The sequence below is a fragment of the Giraffa tippelskirchi genome, chromosome 2 (genome assembly GCF_054371585.1).
Source record: "Giraffa tippelskirchi isolate mGirTip1 chromosome 2, T2T-mGirTip1v1.2.pri, whole genome shotgun sequence".
Taxonomy (NCBI): Eukaryota; Metazoa; Chordata; class Mammalia; order Artiodactyla; family Giraffidae; genus Giraffa; species Giraffa tippelskirchi.
Genome location: NC_137276.1, coordinates 64,220,619 through 64,243,398, shown reverse-complemented (window position 1 = coordinate 64,243,398; position 22,780 = coordinate 64,220,619). Strand labels below are relative to the sequence as shown.

Sequence of the window (22,780 nt, the reverse complement as noted above, 5' to 3'; positions counted from 1 at the left end):
AAATAACGAAGGTTCAGAAAAAGTATTTTTCATCTCAAAAATGGGGATCATACCCACTGAACAAGATGTGATAATTAGGGAGAAGACAAATTAATGTCTTGTATATAAAAAGTACTCAGTAAACCACTAGACCATTCAGGTATGACCTAAATCAAATCCCTTACGATTAAACAGTGAATGTGAGAAATAGATTTAAGGGACTAGATCTGATAGAGTGCCTGATGAACTATGGACGGAGGTTCATGACATTGTACAGGAGACAGGGAGCAAGACCATCCCCAAGAAAAAGAAATGCAAAAAAGCAAAATGGCTGTCTGAGGAGGCCTTACAAATAGCTGTGAAAAGAAGAGAAGCAAAAAGCAAAGGAGAAAAGCAAAGATATACCCATTTGAATACAGAGTTCCAAAGAATAGCAAGGAGAGACAAGAAAGCCTTCCTCAGTGATCAGTGCAAAGAAATAGAGGAAAATAACAGAATGGGAAAACGAGATTTCTTCAAGAAAATCAGAAACACCAAGGGAACATTTCATGCAAAGATGGGCACAATAAAGGACAGAAATGGTATGGACCTAACAGAAGCATAAGATATTATGAAGAGGTGGCAAGAATACACAGAAGAACTGTACAAAAAAGATCTTTACAACCCAGATAATCATGATGGTATGATCACTCACCTAGAGCCAGACATCCTGGAATGTGAAGTCAAGTGGGCCTTAGGAAACATCACTACGAACAAAGCTAGTGGAGGTGATGGAATTCCAGTTGAGCTATTTCAAATCCTAAAAGATGATGCTGTGACAGTGCTGCACTCTATATGCCAGCAAATTTGGAAAACTCAGCAGTGGCCACAGGACTACAAAAGGTCAGTTTTCATTCCAATCCCAAAGAAAGGCAATGCCAAAGAATGCTCAAACTACTGCACAATTGCACTCATCTCACACGCTAGTAAAGTAATGCTCAAAATTCTCCAAGCCAGGCTTCAGCAATATGTGAACCGTGAACTTCCAGATGTTGAAGCTGGTTTTAGAAAAGGCAGAGGAACCAGAGATCAAATTGCCAACATCTACTGGATCATCGAAAAAGCAAGAGAGTTCCAGAAAAACATCTATTTCTGCTTTATTGACTATGCCAAAGCCTTTGACTGTGTGGATCACAATAAACTGTGGAAAATTCTGAAAGAGATGGGAATACCAGACCACCTGACCTGCCTCTTGAGAAATCTGTATGCAGGTCAGGAAGGAACAGTTAGAAATGGGCATGGAACAACAGACTGGGTCCAAATAGGAAAAGGAGTACCTCAAGGCTGCATATTGTCACCCTGCTTATTTAACTTATATGCACAGTACTTCATGAGAAATGCTGGGCTGGATGAAGCACAAGCTGTAATCAAGATTCCTAGGAGAAATATCAATAACCTCAGATATGCAGATGACACCACCCTTATGACAGAAAGTGAAGAAGAACTAAAGAGCCTCTTGATGAAAGTGAAAGAGGAGAGTGAAAAAGTTGGCTTAAAGCTCAACATTCAGAAAACTAAGATCATGGCATCTGGTCCCATCACTTCATGGGAAATAGATGGGGAAACAGTGGAAACAGTGTCAGACTTTATTTTTTGGGGCTCCAAAATCACTGCAGATGGTGATTGCAGCCATGAAATTAAAAGATGCTTACTCATTGGAAGGAAAGTTATGACCAACCTAGACAGCATATTAAAAAGCAGAGACATTACTTTGCCAACAAAGGTCTGTCTAGTCAAGGCTATGGTTTTTCCAGTAGTCATGTATGGATGTGAGAGTTGGACTATAAAGAAAGCTGAACGCCGAAGAATTACTTTTGAACTGTGGTGTTGGAGAGCCTCTTGAGAGTCCCTTGGACTACAAGGAGATCCAACCAGTCCATCCTAAAGGAGATCAGTCCTGAGTGTTCATAGAAGGACTGATGTTGAAGCTGAAACTCCAGTATTTTGGCCACCTGATGCAAAGAGTTGAGTCATTTGAAAAGACCCTGATGCTGGGAAAGATTGAGGGCAGGAGAAAGGGACAACAGAGAATGAGATGGTTGGACGGCATCACCAACTCAATGGACTTCAGTTTGGGTAGACTCTGGGAGTTAGTGATGGACAAGGAGGCCTGGTGTGCTGCAGTCCATGGGGTCGCAAAGAGTCGGACACGACTGAGCTACTAAACTGAACTTAACTGAAACGATAGGTCAAAGTTCCGAGTAAGCTGTCAGGCTCATTACTACAAAACTAGTAGTAATGAATTTACTCAGTTATGTTCTGAAATATATTCTCTTCTCTGGTATGTATAGGGCCTTGAGGGATAGGAAATAGGGAAAATGCTGAGGTATATGACACTAATTGTATTGGGGGTGGGGAGAACTGAAAATAAAGTAGGGGGAAAAGTAAAATTAAATCTCTGAATAGTAACTCACAGCTTGGTACTCTTTTGAGGGAGGTACAGGTTTCAAAGGTAATCAGTAACACAAAGCAAATCAGTGAAGCAGAATTCTAACCTTTTAAGTTTAATGGCCACATCTTGGGTGCTATACTACATAGTGGTTTGGTGGACACCCAATAATTGGAGTTAGAGTTTCTCAAAGGTTCTGTGATCAATGTTTCTAGAATCTGATATCTTATGAAGACCACAATGTGGGTTCAACTCTCAAGTATCTATGAGAATATGTGAACAGAAGAGATCACATGAATATTATCCACAGAAAACAAGGAAAATAACCTAATAGTTTTATTATATCTTTATTAGGATACATAATATACATCCATCAATGCATCTGATAAACAATTGCCTGTGAGACATCATACAGAGGATGGCAAAGATGAGTAAGACGGTGCTTTTAAGAGGCTCAAAGTTGAGTGAATTTATCAGGGGATGTTTAACAGGAGGATTCCTACATGCTGTTTCTCATAAAACCTTTGTTCCTTATCAGTGGAACGGCAAGCTGCTCCCAGGACAGAGGTCATGGAATGAGACAGGCTTGGGTCTCCTTCAGTAAACATTCTCCTTATGACAAAACTGGTTAGTCTCGATCCTCTTTCTTGAGACATGGATTGTCTTCTGACCTTGTGACTATTATTACTCCCTTATTCCCTTGGTAACGGTTGCCGTACGTTTGTTTTTCTGATTTTTATCATTGTCAAAGGAAATTTCTTGTACCACAGCATATATATACTCATAGAAAGATCATTAAAGCACCCTTCCCTTCCTCCACCACAGGCTTGGGTCCCCGTGTCTTTCTTTTTTTCTCTCTTTCCTTTTCTATCTATCTTTCTCTCTTTCATTTTCTTATCATCGACTCTGGACCACCAGACCCCGGTCCATTAAAGGACCCTAACATGAGTTGTATTATAATTATTTACTATATCTTCCTCCACTATGAGAACAGACACCTGGTTTTGCTCATTCTTGTATTCCCAATATTTAGAAGAGTGCCTGGCACATGGGTGCTCAATAAATATTGATATGAAATTAGGTCTTTGCATAGATATATGTTTTATTAGACTATTACAGACTACATATTTCTTGAGGATAGGTGATGGCTTTATCTTTTATCCTACAGTACCTGGTTTTGAATATAGCAATGTCTGCCACTGAACTGTAACTTTCAATTCATTCTTCAGTGGATTTGCTAAATTATTAAAGCTTGTGGCATCTGCACTCTTAACCATAGAGAACTAACACTGTGAATTATACCTGTGAAGTCTCAGAAAACTCTTTCCTTTAATGAGGAGAAGAAGATAATTTGAAGGATGGAAAGTTTAAAAAAATTTTAAGTCGAGTTACATTTGACCTAGAAGAAAAATTCACAGAAAAAAAAGACAGTGAGGGGAATGGGGAAAATCTGATAGAGGTTAGGGACTAATCTTAAAAACAAAGCCAAAACAAAACACGTTTTCCATAAAACAAAAAAAGAAAGAAAGAAAAGAAAAATCTGCCTTTGTTAAATAAGAAACATGGTGGTTACTCACAGCATGAACAGAGTCATTTTTCCAGGCATGGCAGGTTCCCCAATTCGTCCAGCTGTTACTCAGGGACAGAACTAGGGACACTGATGAAGCAGACTTTTCCAGCCCAGTGGCTGGCAAGCTTCATTGCACATTAGAATCACCTGGGGAGACTTTTAAGCGTTACTGATGCCTGGACCCACCCACTGAGTTTCTGATTTAGTTGATTTGAAGAGGGTCTCAACAACTATATTAAAAAAAAATAATAATAATGAAGAGGGTCTCAACAACCACATTTCTGAAAAGTTCCCCAAGTGAACCTACTGGAAAACCAGGTCCAGAGGACTAGGTTAGAGGAAGAGTATGGTTAGGAAAAACAGAATTTTGTTAAGAGAAGGGACAAGATCTATAATAGGAAGCCTTAGATTTTAGTGCAGATTGTGGGCAGATCATTAATTTCTCTTCTTCTCTGTCTCTATATTCTCAAACGCAAAATGAGATCTAGCAAAGCCGTTAGAAACACAAAAAAGAAAAATGGCTGTGAAGCACTGTATGGTCACTAATATGCAAATATTTATTTAATACCACCACTAGGACCTTCAATCTTTTAGTTCTGGTTTGAAATTTTGTACAGAACCCCACACAGAAAGTGATTAACATGTGCCAAATGAAAACTTACCTTTTCATGTTAACAAATCCAGAGTGGAATAAAGTAAGCAATTAGAAAGCAGACAGTCATTCCCCTATAACAGGAAATGGTCCCAGAGAGATGGACTGGTAACCTTAGGAGGAAAGGCCCTTCATTAACTCTCATTTTAGTTAATTGCTATGTTCACAAATTATTTAACCAACATGAGAGTACAATCAATCTCCATCTCCTTGCTAAAGCAGGCTAGAAATTCTGGGCCAGAAATAATTTAGCACCCCAGATTTTTATCACCTGACAAAATTTGTCTTTTCACTTCATGGCTTTTTTTTTTTTTTTTTTTTTTTTTAAATAACAAACCCTTGTGTCGAGGGTTGACTTTCAATAGATCGCAGCGAGGGAGCTGCTCTGCTACGTTGGAAACCCCGACCCAGAAGCAGGTCGTCTACGAATGGTTTAGCGCCAGGTGCCCCACGAACGTGCGGTGCGTGACGGGCGAGGGGGCGGCCGCCTTTCCGGCCGCGCCCCGTGTCCCGGGACGAAGGGCTCTCCGCACCGGACCCCGGTCCCGAGGCGCGGCGGGGCGCGCCGCGCCGCGCCCCGGGGGACGCGGGCGACGGCCCGCCGGCGGGGACGGCGGGGGAACTTCATGGCTTTTTTGCAAGGTCTTCAGGTCCTAAATTAACTCCTGCCAAAGCTGGAATACTTTATTTCGTCAAGGGATATGTCTCCAATACCCAATTTATTGCTTTTAAATATAAATTCGTATCAAATAATGAATTAACCTATCATGATTGATAATGTTGTTTAGTTGCCAAATGGGGTCCAACTCTTTTGCAACCCCATGGACAAGGATCCTCTGGTACATGGGATTTTTCAGGCAAGAATACTAGAGTGGGTTGCCATTTCCTTCTCCAGGAGATCTTTCTGACCCAGGGACAAAACCTGTGTCTCTTGCACTGGCAGGCCGATTCTTTACCACTGAGACACCTGGGGAGTGATAGAAAATTATTTTAAGGTCAAATCAATGCCAAGACCAAAACTTTAAAAATAAGTTTGGTAGGGGATCTCCCTGGTGGTTCAGTGGTTAGGACTCCATGCTTCCAATGCAGGGATGGGGGTGGGGCATTGCAGGTTCGATCCCTGGTGGGGTTGTATGCTGTGTGGTGCAGCTAAAACATTAAAAAAGGGTCTGGTCAACAGAAACGTGTGTTCCCTACAAAATTCACCTAGATATTTGTTATCAACTTTCTGAAATTACAACTTCCAATAGATATGAGCTGTGTACTAGGTAATATAGGAGTTCCCTTTAGGAGAGAAGCATTGTCCTCTATCACTTTTTGTTAAGGAGTCTTCCTTCATAGCCAAGAGCACACCTTCAGACTGGCTGGACTGCTCAGAGAAGCTGACACTTTCTCTCAGAATCCAGCCTGCTCTCAGTTGCAGTCCACAGCCTGTTCAGAGGTCCTTTCAGCTTTTCAACACCCAAGGTATGGAGGAAAACCTCTAGCTGATAAGAACTGCTTTCTACCAACTTGGGGGTGATGCTATTCAAGCAAGATTTCCTGCACAAAGACTAAGAAAATGGAAACAAGCCCAGGCAATTCTATTTCTTACTGAGTCTTTAAAGTTTAGAGCCTGCATAGAGGACAAGGGTCTCAGTTTACGAGGCCAGTTAAGTGATCTATCCAACATCCACAGAAACTTCTGAGGCAGGGCTTGAACTCAAGTCTTCTACTGTATCACACTACCTTAGCAATCCCTCATGGAACATGTTTAATGTTAGGTCAATTTTTCAGGCATGGCTAAATGGTAATTGTTGTCATGTGGAAAGGGTATTGGGCTGAGAATGAGATCTGGGGTCTAGCCCTTGCATTGTTGTGTGTGTTTGTGTATGTGTGTCTCTCTGTGCGTGTACATGATCTTTAAGAGATCTGGCTTCTTTACTAGTTTTTGGTTCAGTTTCTTCATCCCACCACCTAGAAGACCCCAGACACTGACTCAGTTCTACCATCTCCTTCTTCCTGTACCAGGTGCAGCTCTGACGGCTCTCACAGAGCAGTGTTGACTAGTGTCAACACAAATCCATGGTCTCCAATCTCAATGCTGCTCAAAAAAGACCCATTCATCTCCTCCTGAAATCTCTAATAATCTTAGTCTCAGTCTTTTGCTTCTATGCTTGCTCCTTTCCAAACTATTCTTCATAAAGCATCCAGAGTTGTCTTTTTAAACATACACACAACCATGCTATTTCCCTGCTCACAACTCTTTAATAGCTTCTCATTGCACTGTGAATAAAATCCCAACTCATTCCATGCCTACGAGGTCTTGTAGGTTCTTGCCCCCATCTTCCTCTCAGACCTCATCTCAGGCCATTCTCCTCTTTGTTAGTATTCGTCAACCACAATAATCCCCGTTTAGCTCCTTACACATGCCAGATTCGTCTTTCCTGCTTGTTATGGACTCAATGTTTGTGTCCCCTCACCCCTGAAACTTAATACACTGAAGCCTTAACCCCTACTGTGGCTGTATTAGATGGAGCCTCTAAAAAAATAATTAAGGTTAAATGAGGTCACTATGCTGGGGCCCCAATTGGATAGGATTAGTGTCCTTATTGGAGAAGGCAACGGCACCCCACTCCAGTACTCTTGCCTGGAAAATCCCATGGACAGAGAGGCCTGGTAGGCTGCAGTCCATGGGGTCGCTAAGAGTCGGACACGACTGAGAGATTTCACTTTCACTTTTCACTTTCATGCACTGGAGAAGGAAATGGCAACCCACTCCAGTGTTCTTGCCTGGAGAATCCCAGGGACGGGGGAGCCTGGTGGGCTGCCGTCTATGGGGTCGCACAGAGTCAGACTAAAGTCACGACTTCAGTCACGACTGAAGCAACTTAGCAGCAGCAGCAGCAGCAGCAGTGTCCTTATAAGAAGACATGGTAGAGAGCATGTTCTCTCTGTATAAACACTAAGGAAAGGTAATGTGAAGACAGAGCAAGAAGGTGGCTGTCTACAGGACAGGAAGAAAGCTTTCATTAGAAACCCAATTTGCTGACACATTGATAATGGACTTCTAACCTCCAGAACAGTAAGAAAACAAATTTCTATTTTTTAAGCCACCCTGTCTATAGTATTTTGCTATAGGAGCCCAAGCAGAGTTAATATACTACTGCCTCAGAGTTTTAAACATATGCTATTTCCTTCTTTCCAGAACCTTCCTCTTCCTTCTTCCTTCCTTTTTTTCAGCTTCCTCACTTTCTGTTTAATATGCCTTCCAATTGGACCACTGTAATAAAACAACTCTCCCAAAGGTCACCATTTCACCAAAACCAATGGGTATTTATCATTTTATTTTACTGGACCCTCTCTTTCCCATGGGACATTGTAGATCCCTTAGTTTTTGAACCCTCTTCCCTGGCTTTGATTTCAATACTTTCTCTAGGTACTCCTCTAACCATTTCCTCAAGATTTCATTCTGGAACTGCTTAAATGTTAGTGTTCCACTTGAACTGTGGTGTTGGAGAAGACTCTTGAGAGTCCCTTGGACTGCAAGGAGATCCAACCAGTCCATCCTAAAGGAGATCAGTCCTGGGTGTTCATTGGAAGGACTGATGTTGAAGCCAAAACTCCAATACTTTGGCCACCTCATGCGAAGAGTTGACTCACTGGAAAAGACCCTGATGCTGGGAGGGATTTGGGGCAGGAGAAGGGGACGACAGAGGATGAGATGGCTGGATGGCATCACCGACTCGATGGACATGAGTTTGGGTAAACTCTGGGAGTTGGTGATGGACAGGGAGGCCTGGTGTGCTGCGATTCATGGGGTCGCAAAGAGTCAGACACGACTGAGCGACTGAACTGAACTGATCTTGCCCTTGGCTCACGGTTCTTTTCTGTATAATATTCTCCTTGGATAACTTCATCAATCTTCATGATTTTAATTCTAATAGTGTGTTGATGATTCCCAAACCTAGCTCAGTCCTCTAAAATAGATTTGAATATTCAACTGCTGGCTAACCATCTCTACTTGGGTAGTCCACAGGCACGTTAAACTCAAAGATATCTACAAGTGAACTATATACCTCCCCTGGTGAACCAGTCTCTCTCAATTCACTATGTCAGTTCATGGTCACATTGTGATCTGAACAAAAAAACCTAGGGTCTTTCGAGGCTATCCATTCTTCTTCACAAACTGCTTATTTTTGTTTTTTCAAGTACCAGAAATAAATTGGTCATAATTAGTCACTAGTTCACTCTCATTATGTTAGTACCTTTGCAGAAACAATATGCTCTCATGGTTTCCTCTAGGCAAAGATACCTACCTTTCCCTCTTTGAAGTGCTTCTTGAGCTGCTTCTGCATGGCAGTCAGCTTCTTGGACTGCACTCCACTGTAAGCCAGCAGCATGCCACCAAACTGCCTCTCAGTGATTCTCCCATCCACAGGGTCATGGCGTTCAAACTGGAAAGTGAACAGAAAGAGTGTTCATGGTGTCAAGTGGAACGTATTTTGACATGGGATGTGCAATGATCAACTGTTGGATTCTGAGAATGGCTGATGGCTGGGATCATATTTTGAACTATAATTCTCACCAAGATTTTAAAAAATTAGAAACAGAATATTTGGGTTTATATTCCAGATCTGCCACTAAGTTACTCGACTACTCTAGGAGTCAATTTTCTCACCAACAAAACAGCTGCTATAACGTCTCCTGTATGTATCTTCTAGATCAGGAACTTCCTTGTGAGAATAAAAACAATGCTAAAACTCTATTCAAATTCATCAGTAATATTATTAGTAATAAGTGCTCTCTGGATCATCCACATCTCTGTTACTCAGAGAAAACTTAAAAGTTAATTATAAATTTGATCAATTGTACATACCAGTTCCTTGATCTGTACTTAATATTGTTATACAGACCTCTAAAGATTTCAAAGAAGAGCAATGTGTTTTCCAGTTTTCCCCCCAAATGGTAATCAAATGTGAGAACATCAACAGAGCTTGAAAAAAAATGTATAGAGTGTACGATGCCTCAACTAGACATGCAGATTTATCACAAAGCTACAAAAAATGATTAAGCATATTTAAATATACAGACGGAAAAGCTAAGCAGAAAAAACTTTGAGCTAATCTAAGTAATATCAGAAAACTAAGATTGTCATTCAAAAACAGAGAGAAGTTATCTCAATACCAGCTGCAGTGTTAATGATATATATAAATGTCTAAATAATAAAATGGCTAAAGATGGGCCTAGAAACCAATTAGAAAGCAAAATGATTTCAACATGGTAAAATTTCCCCATGGTTTTATTGGAAAATAACAGTTACAAAGAAACTTTCAGATTCCTACAAGGTAGGGCAAAATCTTATTCTCCTAAGAGGGTTATATATAGACATAAGACATTGCTAAGTAAGATCAAGTCAACAAACATTTCCTGAATGTCTACCAGTTATCCAGCAGTGTTAGTCACTGCAGGGTACAGGAAAGAAGATTCAGTTTCTGTCCTTAGGAACTTTACCATCTAGTAACAAGATAAGGTTTACATGTAAGATATAAAATAAGGAAGTATATAGTTAAGGGTGAAAGTCTCTCTTAGTTTTTATTTCCTTGCTTAGTTTGGTAAATCAATATACACTTTGTCTTCTCATTGGTCAGACCATGTCAGTGAGCAAGACACACAAATTACATTTTAACAACAGCAATCATTTGCTGATAGTGTACTATGAACCAGGTACTTCACTCATACAATCTTTCATTTAATTGCTGTGACAATCCTATGGAGTAGACATTATCAGTTCCATTTTACAGTTTAGAAAACTGAGGTAGGTGAAGTTAGAGCTGGGAGTCATATGTGGCTCTGTCTGGATCCAAAGACTGTTATCTCAAAAACATACTATTTCCTCCTTCTAAACACTAGTACATATTCATCCTATAGGATAGCAATATGTTGTTTTGGATAAACTTATAAAGCAAGGGTGCTTAGTCATATTTGAGTGAGAAGCAAAACTCTTTCCATAGAAATCAGCATCATCAATACTATGCAAAAGCTTTGTTTTTAACTCAACCACTCAGTATTTCATATTTGTCACACCATCACTTCTACACAGCTGATTAATTTTTGACAATACCAAAGGTTTTCAGGATTTAATTTAAGTTTGATTTTTGATTCAATTAACCACCCTGAAACAAAAATGGAGGACTGATAAAATTTTTTGCAAATGAACATACTTTCTGCAATGTTTAAATCAGATTTTCAGTGACATGTGATACCCGGGCCAAAGTTGGGCTTCTTCAAGGCAAGTGAAACAAAGCTGCTATCCCTGCTCTCCTAGGCTTCAACTATTTAGGGCATTCATTTTACCTTTATCTGGGAGATTTCACAGTTGTAGAGAAATCCCATAAATTTGAATTAGATGAGTTAAGTTTTATCCCACAAGATAGATTCAAGGTTGCAATGTCTCTTTTTAAAGTGCTGGCAGCAGCAGCAGTGTGCTCAGGCTTATGAAAGCCTGCATTTATCTGCTCTCCACAGGGGCATCAACCTCACCTCTGCCACGTCTCAAAGCAGTAAAGACAATTTCCAGTGGAGATCCCTAAGTAACAATTCAAGTGCTCAAATTAGCATTTTTACTAATGTTCTTTGAAAACACAGACTTGTCTTTTTCTATCATTGTTATTATTGTTAATATTTTGATATGGTTGGAATGAGTGTCCGACTCTTCGCAACACCATGGACTGTAGCCTGCCAGGCTCCTCTATCCATGGGATTCTACAGGCCAGAAAACTGGAGTGGGTAGCTGTTCCCTTCTCCAGTGGATCTTCCCAACCCAGGGATCGAACCCAGGTGTCCTACATCGCGGGCAGATTCTGTACTGTCTGAGCCACCAGGGAAGCCTAAAAACTACAAAACTCAGCTCCAAGCAGTATAGCCCACTTCAAAGTTCACTACCTCCTCTATAATTAGATTTGGAGCAGCACTGAAGACCTACTAGGCTAGGGAGCTTCAAGGGTAGTTTCTCAAGGACCTGCATTAGGGCTACATTTTCAAGGACAATAGCTTGACATCATGTGGCACCACATAACATAATCCCCAAGGTCCTAAGAGGGTCTTTGGGGAAAGATAGATTATTGCAAAATTATCATAGTGTAGAAAGCTTCTAATTATACATCTGGAAGCAATTCAAATGATTGGCTTGTATTTTATTTATCAGATATTGATAAATCCTCTTAAGTTCCACTTCAGTAGGACAATTAAGAAATTCCATTCTATTTGATCCTGTGGGACAGAATACGTGTGTTCCAGGGTACCACCCACAATTTTCACTGCTCCTTCAGACTGTATTAACAAAGCTACAGTAATAGAAACAGCATGGTACTGGCATGAAAACAGACATAAAGATGAGTGGAACAAAAGAGCCCAGAAATAAACCCACACACCCTGGGGTTAACTAATATGACACGAGGACAAGAAAACACAATGGAGAAAAGACTATCCCTTCAATAAGTGGTGCTGGGAAAACTGGAAAGACATAGAGAACAATGAGATTAGAACATTCCCTCATATCATATATAAAACATTCCACATATAAGAACTAACTCAAGATGGTTTAAAGATCTAAACATAAAACCTGAAACCATAAAACTCCCAGAAAAAAACAGTTTGACATAAATTGTCACAGTATTTTCTTGGATCAGTCTTCTAAGACAAGAAATAACATAAAAAGAAATAACATTAACAATGAAATAAAAAAGAAATAATATAAAAAAAATAAACAAACGGGACCTAATTAAACTTAAAAGTTTTTGCTCAGCAAAGGAACAATCAACAAAACGAAAAGACAACCTATGGGATGGAAGAAAATATTTGTAAATGGTGAGAAGTGGTTAATATCCAAAATATACAAAGAGCCTATACAAGTCAGTATCAAAAAAACCCAATCAGAAAATGGGCAGAAGACCTGAATAGACATTTTTCCAAAGAAGAAATACAGATGGCTAACAGGCAGATGAAAAGATGGTCTACATCATTAATTATTAAAGAAATGTGTAAATCAAAACCACAATGAGGTATCATGTCACACCTGTCAGACTGTCTATCATCAAAAAGTATACAAATAAATGGTGGAGAAGGTATGGAGAAAAGGGAACTCTCTTCCTATACTGCTGGTGCAAATGTAAATTGGTGCAGGTCACTACAGAAAAAAAATATGGAAGTTCATTAAAAAACTAAAAATAGAACCACTATATGACCCATCAATTCAACTCCTAGGTATATCTATCTGGAAAAAATGAAAACACTAATTCAAAAGACACATGCACTCCAATGTTCATACCAGCACTATTTACAATAACCAAGACACGGAAGGAACTCAAGTGCCATCAATAGATGACTGAATTAAGAAGATGCAATACACACACACACACACACACACACACACACACACACACACACACACACACACACACACACACACACACACACACACACACACACACACACACACACACACACACACATATATGAAATGGAATACTGCTGCTGCTGCTAAGTCACTTCAGTCGTGTCCGACTCTGTGCGACCCCATAGACGGCAGCCCACCAGGCTCCGCCATCCCTGGGATTCTCCAGACAAGAATACTGGAGTGGGTTGCCATTTCCTTCTCCAGTGCATGAATGGGAAAAGTGAAAGTGAAGTCGCTCAGTCGTGTCCGACTCTTAGCGACCCCATGGACTGCAGCCTACCAGGCTCCTCCATCCATGGGATTTTCCAGGCAAGAGTACTGGAGTGGGGTGCCATTGCCTTCTCCGAATGGAATACTACTCAGCCATAAAAAGAATGAAATAGTCATTTACAGTAATATGGGTGAATCTAGAGAACATTATGTTTAGTGAAATAAGTCAGAGAAAGACAAATACTATTATCCCTTACATGTGGAATCTAAAAATAGTACAAATGAATGTATATATAAAACAGACACAGACTCAAAGATACAGAAAATAAACTTATGATTAACAAAGGGGAGATGAAAGGAGAGACAGACAAATTAGGGGTATGGGCCTAATAGATACAAACTACTATATACAAAATGGTAAGCAATAAGGATATATTGTAGAGCATAGGAAATTATGTCCATTATATTGTAGTAATCTATAATGGAGTATAATCTGCAAAAATACTGAATCACTATGCTGTACACCTGAAATTAACACAATATTGTAAACTGACTATACTTTAATAAAACAAGCAAAAAAAGAAATTCTAATCTGTTGGATCCTGTGGCACAGAACATGTACGTTCAAGCACACTACCCACCATTTGCATGGCTTCTCTGAGTCTAGGAACAGAGCTGAACAGCTTAGCATTTTCTCTTCTGTGCCACTGCCACTTTCTCAAATGGATACAAGCTGTTGGCTTCCTGTTGTTCCCCAGGGGGCTGCAGGGCAGAGAAACAGGGGACAGAGAAAAGGAGCCAAAAAACTGTCTGTAAGATTTTCCCTCGGTTTCTGACCACACTGTGCCTCTCACTCCCATCCTTGCCCCTTGTTGAGAGAAAGAACAGTTCTTTGGAAGGACAGATGGTATGTGTGTGTATACAGACACACACACACACACACACATATACATAGAGAGAGATGAAATGATTTAAGGAAGAAGGGAAGCTAGGAAGAAAACATGTACTATGAACAAAGGCCAAAATAAGATTAGAAAATAGTAAAAGAAAAAAGAAATAAGTATCTGCAAATGGGTCTTGGTTTATTAAAGACTTTTGAGGTTATATTTCAACAAATGTAAAATTCTTCTCTATCACAAAATTACATTTCAGGAGACTCTGTCTACCCTTCAGAGTAAATCCTACACTTTTACAAGCATAGGCTTTTCCTAGCTTCTGAACTGTAAAATTCAAGTAATGCATAGTAATCTCAAGCCACTGAGCTGAATACATCTGTGTTTTTCCATCTGACAGTATTTGGATTTTGAGATGTGAATCATGTCATTGCTGCTACTACTAGGAGTCTCAGAACAACTGTTTTGGAAAAATGATTACAGGCCAAGTTCTCTACTGCAAACCACCCAGTGAACATGACATGTACATTCCATAGTTTAAATATGAAATCTATGTTTCTACAATTGGTAAGGGACATTAGAGAGCCCCAGGTCAAATTACCTTAATCTTAAGGTATGAATTTTCTTAATCTTTAAATATAAGATGAATCTTCATTGCCAATAATTAATATGACTGTCTTTTGGCTAAGGAGGAAGGCCTACAATTTGGATTGAAGGCAACATGATTCAGTGCCCTGAGCAAGGGCCAAAACAATCCACTGGCATCTAGGGCCATGAGATTATAGATTACCAAATTTTTAACTTGCTAGACTCTTCTACTTCAAATCCAAGGATTCTTTCCATTTAAAAATGGACAAATGCTCAGGGCTGGGGCAATGGGATGACCCAGAGGGATGGGATGGGGAGGGAGGTAGGAGTGGGGTTCAGGATGGGGAACACATGTAAACCCATGGCTGACTCATGTCAATGTATGGCAAAAACCACTACAATATTGTAAAGTAATTAGCCCTCAACTAAAATAAATAAATTTATTAAAAATGGTTTTCAGGAAAATTCATGCTGGTAAGCAAATCAAGTGACTAAAAGACATGAGTACCAATCACACAGTTAGATCAGAAAAAGATTAACTTTACAGTCTAATAGTCAGGCAAGTTAGGAAAATAACAAGACTAATGCATGAACTTAATACAGGATAATAAAAATCAGGATGTATTTGACTAAAGGTGTTGGAGAAAAATATTTTAGATCTGGAACAAAGGGATTCAAGGTTTAATAAATTTTGGTTTCATTCCATACAAGGTAATATATTTAAATGACTAGGAATATAGGTTTTAGAATCAGCTGCCTGGGTCTGAATTTCAGCTTGAACCTATACTTGCTGCTGTGACTTACTTTCTCTAAGAATTCAACATCTTCTCACCAAAAAAAAGGGAGATAATATTCACAACCTCAAAGTGTTATAAGGATTAATTGGGATAATGTGTGCAGAGAAATTAGTACAGAGTTTGGTGCATAGTTTGAATTTCAATAAATGTAGCAATTAATATTCTTATCACCATATCACTTCTCAGGAAAAGTGCCTCAATTGATTATTCTCGTCTTAATAAGTGTTAACCAAGTTCAGCTTACTAGGTCTCACTTTTCTTTTCATAACTGCTTTCGCCCAGTCTGTTTACAGACTACTACTTTCATATTTGAAGAGCAGAAAAAGTGAATGCAACAAATATCATTTGTTACACAACATAATAAAATAATTCCTAGATTAAACTATCTAGAGGAGGCTGAAGCAGAACAACTTAATAAAGCCTGTATCCTGGCCATATATTACTAGACAGAAAACTTGCATAAAGGAGGTGCACAATAAATATGTCGTAGGTGAACAGAGGTAGAACACTAGAAAATTAATTCACAACACAGTGTCCTACTGTTGAGAATATTTCTTATCTGAGGCAAGGATTACCTCTCCATTTCCATCCTTAACACCTACTTCCACAATATTGATTTCTATAAGAATATGCTTGAGAATGTCATTAAATACGACTAGTCAGTGATATATTTGAGTGCTTACTAATGTGCCAGGTGCTGTCCTAAGAACTTACCTTATGTAATCCTCACAACATTATATATCAGTTATTATAATTATTATTGTTTTATTTTATAGACATGGACACACAAGCAGAGAGAAGTTAAATAACTTGCTCATACAGCGAATCTGGTGAGAAATTTCTCTCTTGGCTCAATCAAAACAGTTGATGTGCTTTCTTATCTTAAAGGCATCAACAATTATATCTCCTTTCTCACCCTGGTTACGAAAAGCTTAGTCAAATTTGTGACCTACCTCTAACAAGAACAGGAGTTTACAACTTTTACTTTTCATAATAATCTTCAGTTCAGTTCAGTCGCTCAGTCGTGTTTGACTCTTTGCGACCCCATGAATCGCAGCACACCAGGCCTCCCTGTCCATCACCAACTCCTGGAGTTTACCCAGACTCATGTCCATCGAGTCGGTGATGCCATCCAGCCATCTCATCCTCTGTTGTCCCCTTCTCCTCCTACCCCCAATCCTTCCCAGCATCAAGGTCTTTTCCAATGAGTCAACTCTTCACATGAAGTGGCCAAAGTATTGGAGTTTCAGCCTCAACATCAGTCCTTCCAATGAACACCCAGGACTGATCTCCTTTAGGATGGACTGGTTGGATCTCCTTGCAGTCCAAGGGACTCTCAAGAGTCTTCTCCAACACCACAGTTCAAAAGCATCAATTCATTGGCACTCGGCTTCCTTTTATGGTCCAATTCTCACATCCATACATGTTTACTGGAAAAATCACAGCCTTGACTAGATGGACATTTGTTGGCAAAGTAATGTCTCTGCTTTTTAATATGCTATCTAGGTTTGTCATAACTTTCCTTCCAAGGAGTAAGCGTCTTTTAATTTCATGGCTGCAATCTTACAATAATAATCTTACTCATGGCTTTCTCTTAACCTTCTTCCATTTTTTAACTTTTATTTCTCAGCAAGTTTATTTTATTTTTGTCTCACTGAATATACTCTTTAGGGCTTTACTAAACACTTTTTTGAACAAAGCAGGGTATAAAAAAGTGGTGTTGGACATCTTTGTTGTTTCAGTTTTTTGTTATAATAAATATTGCCACTTGGATAAAGTTTTTCTGTATTTTTCATCATTATTTTTGGGTTGATCTCTAGGAATGAATTATGAAATAAAAATCTAAAGGCTCTTTTAATTTTTGACTATGAAATATTTGATATATACAAATAATACTTATGATAGACAAGTCATGAAGCATAATAATTAAAAAAGTTCCATGAATCTACCACCAATCTGAGAGGAAGCATTAGCACAAACAGTTGAAGTTCATCTCTCTGCCTCCCCTAAGAGGTAACATCACTGGACTTCATTTTTCACTTTCTTGCTATCTTTGTTTAGTTTAAAACATGTTAACAATATTGCTTATTTCTTCTTTCTTCTGAACTTTATAAAATGGTATCATAGTGGATGTATTCTTTTTTGATTTGCTTTTTTCAATTAACCGTATACTTCTAGAATTCATCCATGTTGATACATTTAAGCATGCTTCTTTCATTCTTATTCTACTGTAGATTTCTATTATTTGAAAATATCACTATCAGTTTTCCTATAAATGGACATCTGAGTTATTGTCAGCCTTTTTATAAGGCTATTATGAATATTCTTGTACCAGTGTCCTGGTGAAACAGCAACAAGAGTTCCAAGTCTAGGGCATGTATGTAGAAGTGGAACTTCTGTCTTATCAAGATAATATCTAATTACTTGCCAAAAGAATCACACCAATACTCTTCATCAGCTATGTATAAGAGCTCCCTTTGTTTCATACTTTCACCAGTACTTGGTATCATCAGACTTTTTATTTTTTGCCAATCTAGTGTGTGTAAAAATAGTAGGTATAAATTATTTAATGCTTTTGATATATATTGTTTAATTTCTAGAAAGATGTATTGCTTTACAATCCTAATAGTATATGAGAACACCCTTGACAACATCAAGTATAATTTTTAAAAATCTCTGCTAGAGTAAAAATGGTAACCCATTTTAATTAGCATTTCTTTGATTACTAGTGAGGCTGACCATTTTTCAAATATGTGTACTGGTCATTTCTATTTCTTCCTCTGAATTTTCTACCTTCTTTGCCTATTTATTTACAGAAGTGCTGATATATGTCTCATTAATTTATAAGATTAAAAAATATTTGCCCTGTATTAATATAGTATAGGTTTTTTTTACCCAGTTTGCCCATCTTTCAATTTTGCTTAAGTCTGTTTTAAATCTTTATTGTGGTGAAACACATGGATCTCTTTGCAACTTGTTTCACTAGCTTATAGCTAGTAACTCTTTTCTTGTTAGATAAGAGGCTAATTAAGTACTGATTTATCATTTCTTGATTAAAAAAAAAGGAAACATAACCTAAAATATTAAAACATATTCTTCAATGTCAATCAATGAAAGTGATTAAATCCTCAGAACAAAGGTAAGTTTTGCTTTAAAAAGTCCTCCAGATACTGGGTGAAGTAAGTCAGACAGAGAAAGACAAATATCATATGATACTGCTTACATGTGGGATCTAAAGAAAAGGTATAAATTAACTTATTTATAAAACATAGAGTTACAGATGAAGAAAACAAACTAATGGCTACCAAGTGGGGAAAAAGAGGGACGGATAAATTGGGAGGTTGGGACTGACATATACACACTGCTGCTACTGCTGCTGCTGCTGCTAAGTCGCTTCAGTCGTGTCCGACTCTGTGCGACCCCATAGCCGGCAGCCCACCAGGCTCCGCCGTCCCTGGGATTCTCCAGGCAAGAATACTGGACTGGATTGCCATTTCCTTCTCCAGTGCATGAAAGGGAAAAGTGAAAGTGAAGTTGCTCAGTCGCGTCCGACTCTCAGTGACCCCACGGACTGTAGCCTACCAGGCTCCTCCGTCCATGGGATTTTCCAGGCAAGAGTACTGGAATGGGGTGCCATTGCCTTCTCCATATACACACTACTATTTATAAAATATGTGTGTGTGTGTGTGTGTGTGCATGCTCAGTCACTTCAGTCGTGTCTGAGTCTTTGCAACCCCATGGATCATAGCCTGCCAGGCTCCTCTGTCCATGGGATTTTCCTGGCAAGAATACTGGAGTGTGTTGCCATGGCCTTCTTTAAGGGATCTGCCTAACCCAGGAATAAAACCCATGTCTCTTGCACTGCCAGCAGGTTCTTTACTTGCTGAGCCATTGGGGATAGATAACTAATAAGAACCTACTGTATAGCACAGGGTACTCTACTCAATATTCTGTAATAATCTATATGGGAAAAGAATTTTAAAAAGAGTGGATATATGTTATGTATAACTGAGTCACTTTGCTGTATAGCAGAAACTAGGGCAACATTGTAAATCAACAACTATATTCCAATAAAAATTAATTTCAACAAAATAAAATCAACTGAGAATATTAAAAAACAAAACAAAAATAAAATAAAAAATTCTCCAACTTGCTGACTTTTTTTAAACTAGTTTTTTTTTTTTTGCCATGCCACAGAGCATGCAGGATCTTAGTTCCCCAATCAGGGATCGAACCCATGCCTCTGGAAGTGTGGGGTCCTAACCACTGGACTGTTAGGGAAGTCCCTTTAACTAGTCTTAATGTTTGGGAATTTAGACTAAAATGGGGTTATTTAAACCTAACTTAACCAGGTTCCCTTTAATTGAGGGAATAAAGTCAAGGAAATCCAGTCCAGTTAACTATCTCTTTTTGTTTAAAGGAATATAATCAGCTATGGAGTGATGATAGCTCAGTTGGTAAAGAATCCACCTTCAATGCAAGAGACCCCAGTTCAATCCCTGGGTTGGGAAGATCCGCTGGAGAATGGATAGAGAACCCACTCCAGTATTCCGGCCTGGAGAATTCCATGGACTATATATAGTCCATGGGGTTGCAAAGAGTTGAACATGACTGAGTGACTCTCACTTTCACTTTCATGGAGTGATGGAGAAAGCGTGGAAAAAAAATAAGTTCAGTTCTAAAGAAAAGAAGGCCTAAAAGGACTATTCTACTTTCTTAGAAAAATTCCTCAGGTTGTTAAAGAATAATCCATCCTCTATCATTCATAATAGAAAATATTACTGTTACAGCATTTACTATGTGTCAGATCCTGTTCTAAGTGCTTTCCATTCACTAATTCACATAGCATTCTGAATTATACAAAATCTATGTGGTTGTTTTTTCCCTAAGATATGACCTTGATCAATATGAAAAAGACTCAAATTCTGGCAAAATTAACAGCTATTTAATATTCTGATCAATTTATGAAGTTAGTGTTTCCATATGGAATCACTATATCATGTTAGTCTCAAGCTATTTTTTCCTCTAAGATAACTCTTTCAGCAAGCAGTAGATATTACCATATCCAATTTCTGCTTTCAACACCATTTTATTCTAAATCACAGCAACATGAAAAAAACCTTAGTCTTGGCACTATATATTGCTTTGAGATTTGAGGCACAACATTATTCAGAGTTCAAGGACATTCTTCTTTTCATGAGATCACAAGAATTTTGGAAACAGAAAGTCCATATATTGGAAAAAAACATAAAAGCTCCAATTTTAGGAGATAAGAACTAAGGACTAATCGTGGTAGGAAAGCAAAGTGCTATCTTTTTCTCATCTGAGTGTCAGTTTGTTTTCCTCTGACTTCATTTCTGTAGATAGCTCTCTGAGATCTATTGTCCAGGTGAAAATACAACATATATTTCCATGCTGCTTTAGTCCGAGCATTGCTGATAGCATGTCAGCACTCTTTTATGAATTGGAGATTTAGCTTGTTCATTACTTGACACCTAATGTCACTATAAAAGACTTGATATGCTGATTTTACCTAAAGGTGAGGCAAACTGTGGAAGGCAGCAACCAGTGTGAGAAACTGTTAAAAAGGAATGATGAAAATTAAGACATACAATTTACTCTGGGCTTGGTGTATTCATAATTGATCAGTTCCTTATCACAGTGAATTATTAAATAAAGAAAAATAAAAGCCTCAACAAATTAGCAAACCCAATCTAGCAACATATAGAAGGGATTAAATACCATAACCAAACGGGATATATCCCATAAATGAGAGGATAGTTTAACAACTGAAAGTCAGTTAAGGTAAGACATATCAAGAGAATAAAGGTCAAAAACTAAATGATCAAAAAAAATATGGGGAGAGAGGCAGACATTTCTTCTTGTTACCATTTTCATATGAGACTATGGGTAATTTCTCCTACTTTCATTATAAGAGAAAACTCTCCAAGTCAGTAGACAGCAATTACTGGCAAATGATGAAAATATCAAAATTTGCTTAGTAGAGACAAGAAGGATATACATTTTTAGTGGACCCCAGTGAAAAAGCAGGGAAGGGACAGGGTAAAACCTTTAAAAGAATGACATACTGTTAAGGATATGACAAAGACTGGTTAGAATCAGTTAGGTCCAAGATGGCAGAAGACTTGACTTCCAATGGACCTTAAGCCTCGATATATGTTTGCTGTAATACGTTAGCATGCTAAATGACACAGTCACCAGCGCCATGACAGTTTTGAGGCTGACCATAATAGGCCAAAAAGTGGGTAGTAGTCCAATTCCTGGAAATCTCTGTCCTTTTCCCCAAATAGTTGGAATAATCCTCCCACTTGTTAGCCTATGAGATTACCCAGCCCATAAAAACTAACCATCCCATATTTGGGGTCTCTTGCCTTCTGAGATGGCCCACACTCTGTCTATGGAATGTGTTTCTCCCATGGAATGCATTCTTGCTTTTTGAGATGGACTACACTGGCTCAGATGGTAAAGAATCTGTCTGGAATGCGGGAGACTCAGGTTTAATCCCTGGGTCAGGAAGATGCCTTGGAAGAAAGCATGGCAACTCACTTGAGTATTCTTGCCTGTACAATTCCATGGACAGAGGGGCCTGGTGGGCCACAGTCCATGGGGTCACAAAGAGTTGGACACGACTGAGTGATATCTAAAAAAAAACAAAACATTCTGTCTATGAAATGAGTATCTCTCTAAATAATCTACTTCTTACCTATCACTTTGTCTTTCACTGAATTCTTTTGTGATGAGACATAAAGAACCTGAGTTTCATTAAGTCTTGAGACCAGGACTGTGATCTCAATTGAAAGACAATGGGGTCAGGTCCCAATCTGAGTTTTAGTTGGGCTGAATTCCTGGCCTACAGGTACAAGTCCCAGTCTTGTGTGACTTCACCAGCATGATGTAAATTAGCCATCAATTCACTAAAATATGTAATATGAGCTCTCCCAAGCTGTGCTGATTTGTACCTAATATTTTCATAACAATAAATTTAAACATAAAGCCTTTCTACAGCAAGAATAATTCAATCAATTTTAGACATTCTGTATTTTTTTTTTATTCCCCTCCCATCCAGGCTACCACATAACATTGAGCAGAATTCCATGTGCTATACAGTAGGTCCTTGTTGATTATCCAGTCTAAATATAGCAGTGTTAAAAACAGTCTGTATTCTAAAGGAGACTTTTTTCAGCTGTGAAAGGACTTGGAACACC

At 38.7% G+C, this 22,780-nt stretch overlaps 1 protein-coding gene across 6 annotated transcripts in view; it reads right to left on the bottom strand.

Annotated features, from left to right (window-relative positions):
• Positions 1-22,780, bottom strand: part of MICU1 (mitochondrial calcium uptake 1) — a 225,417-nt gene that overhangs the window by 35,873 nt on the left and 166,764 nt on the right. For all 6 annotated transcript variants that reach the window (XM_081566451.1, XM_081566448.1, XM_081566466.1 and 3 more), the window contains one exon: positions 8,928-9,065. In XM_081566451.1, coding sequence (XP_081422577.1) covers positions 8,928-9,065 — 138 coding nt within the window. The remainder of the gene's footprint in view (positions 1-8,927; positions 9,066-22,780) is intronic.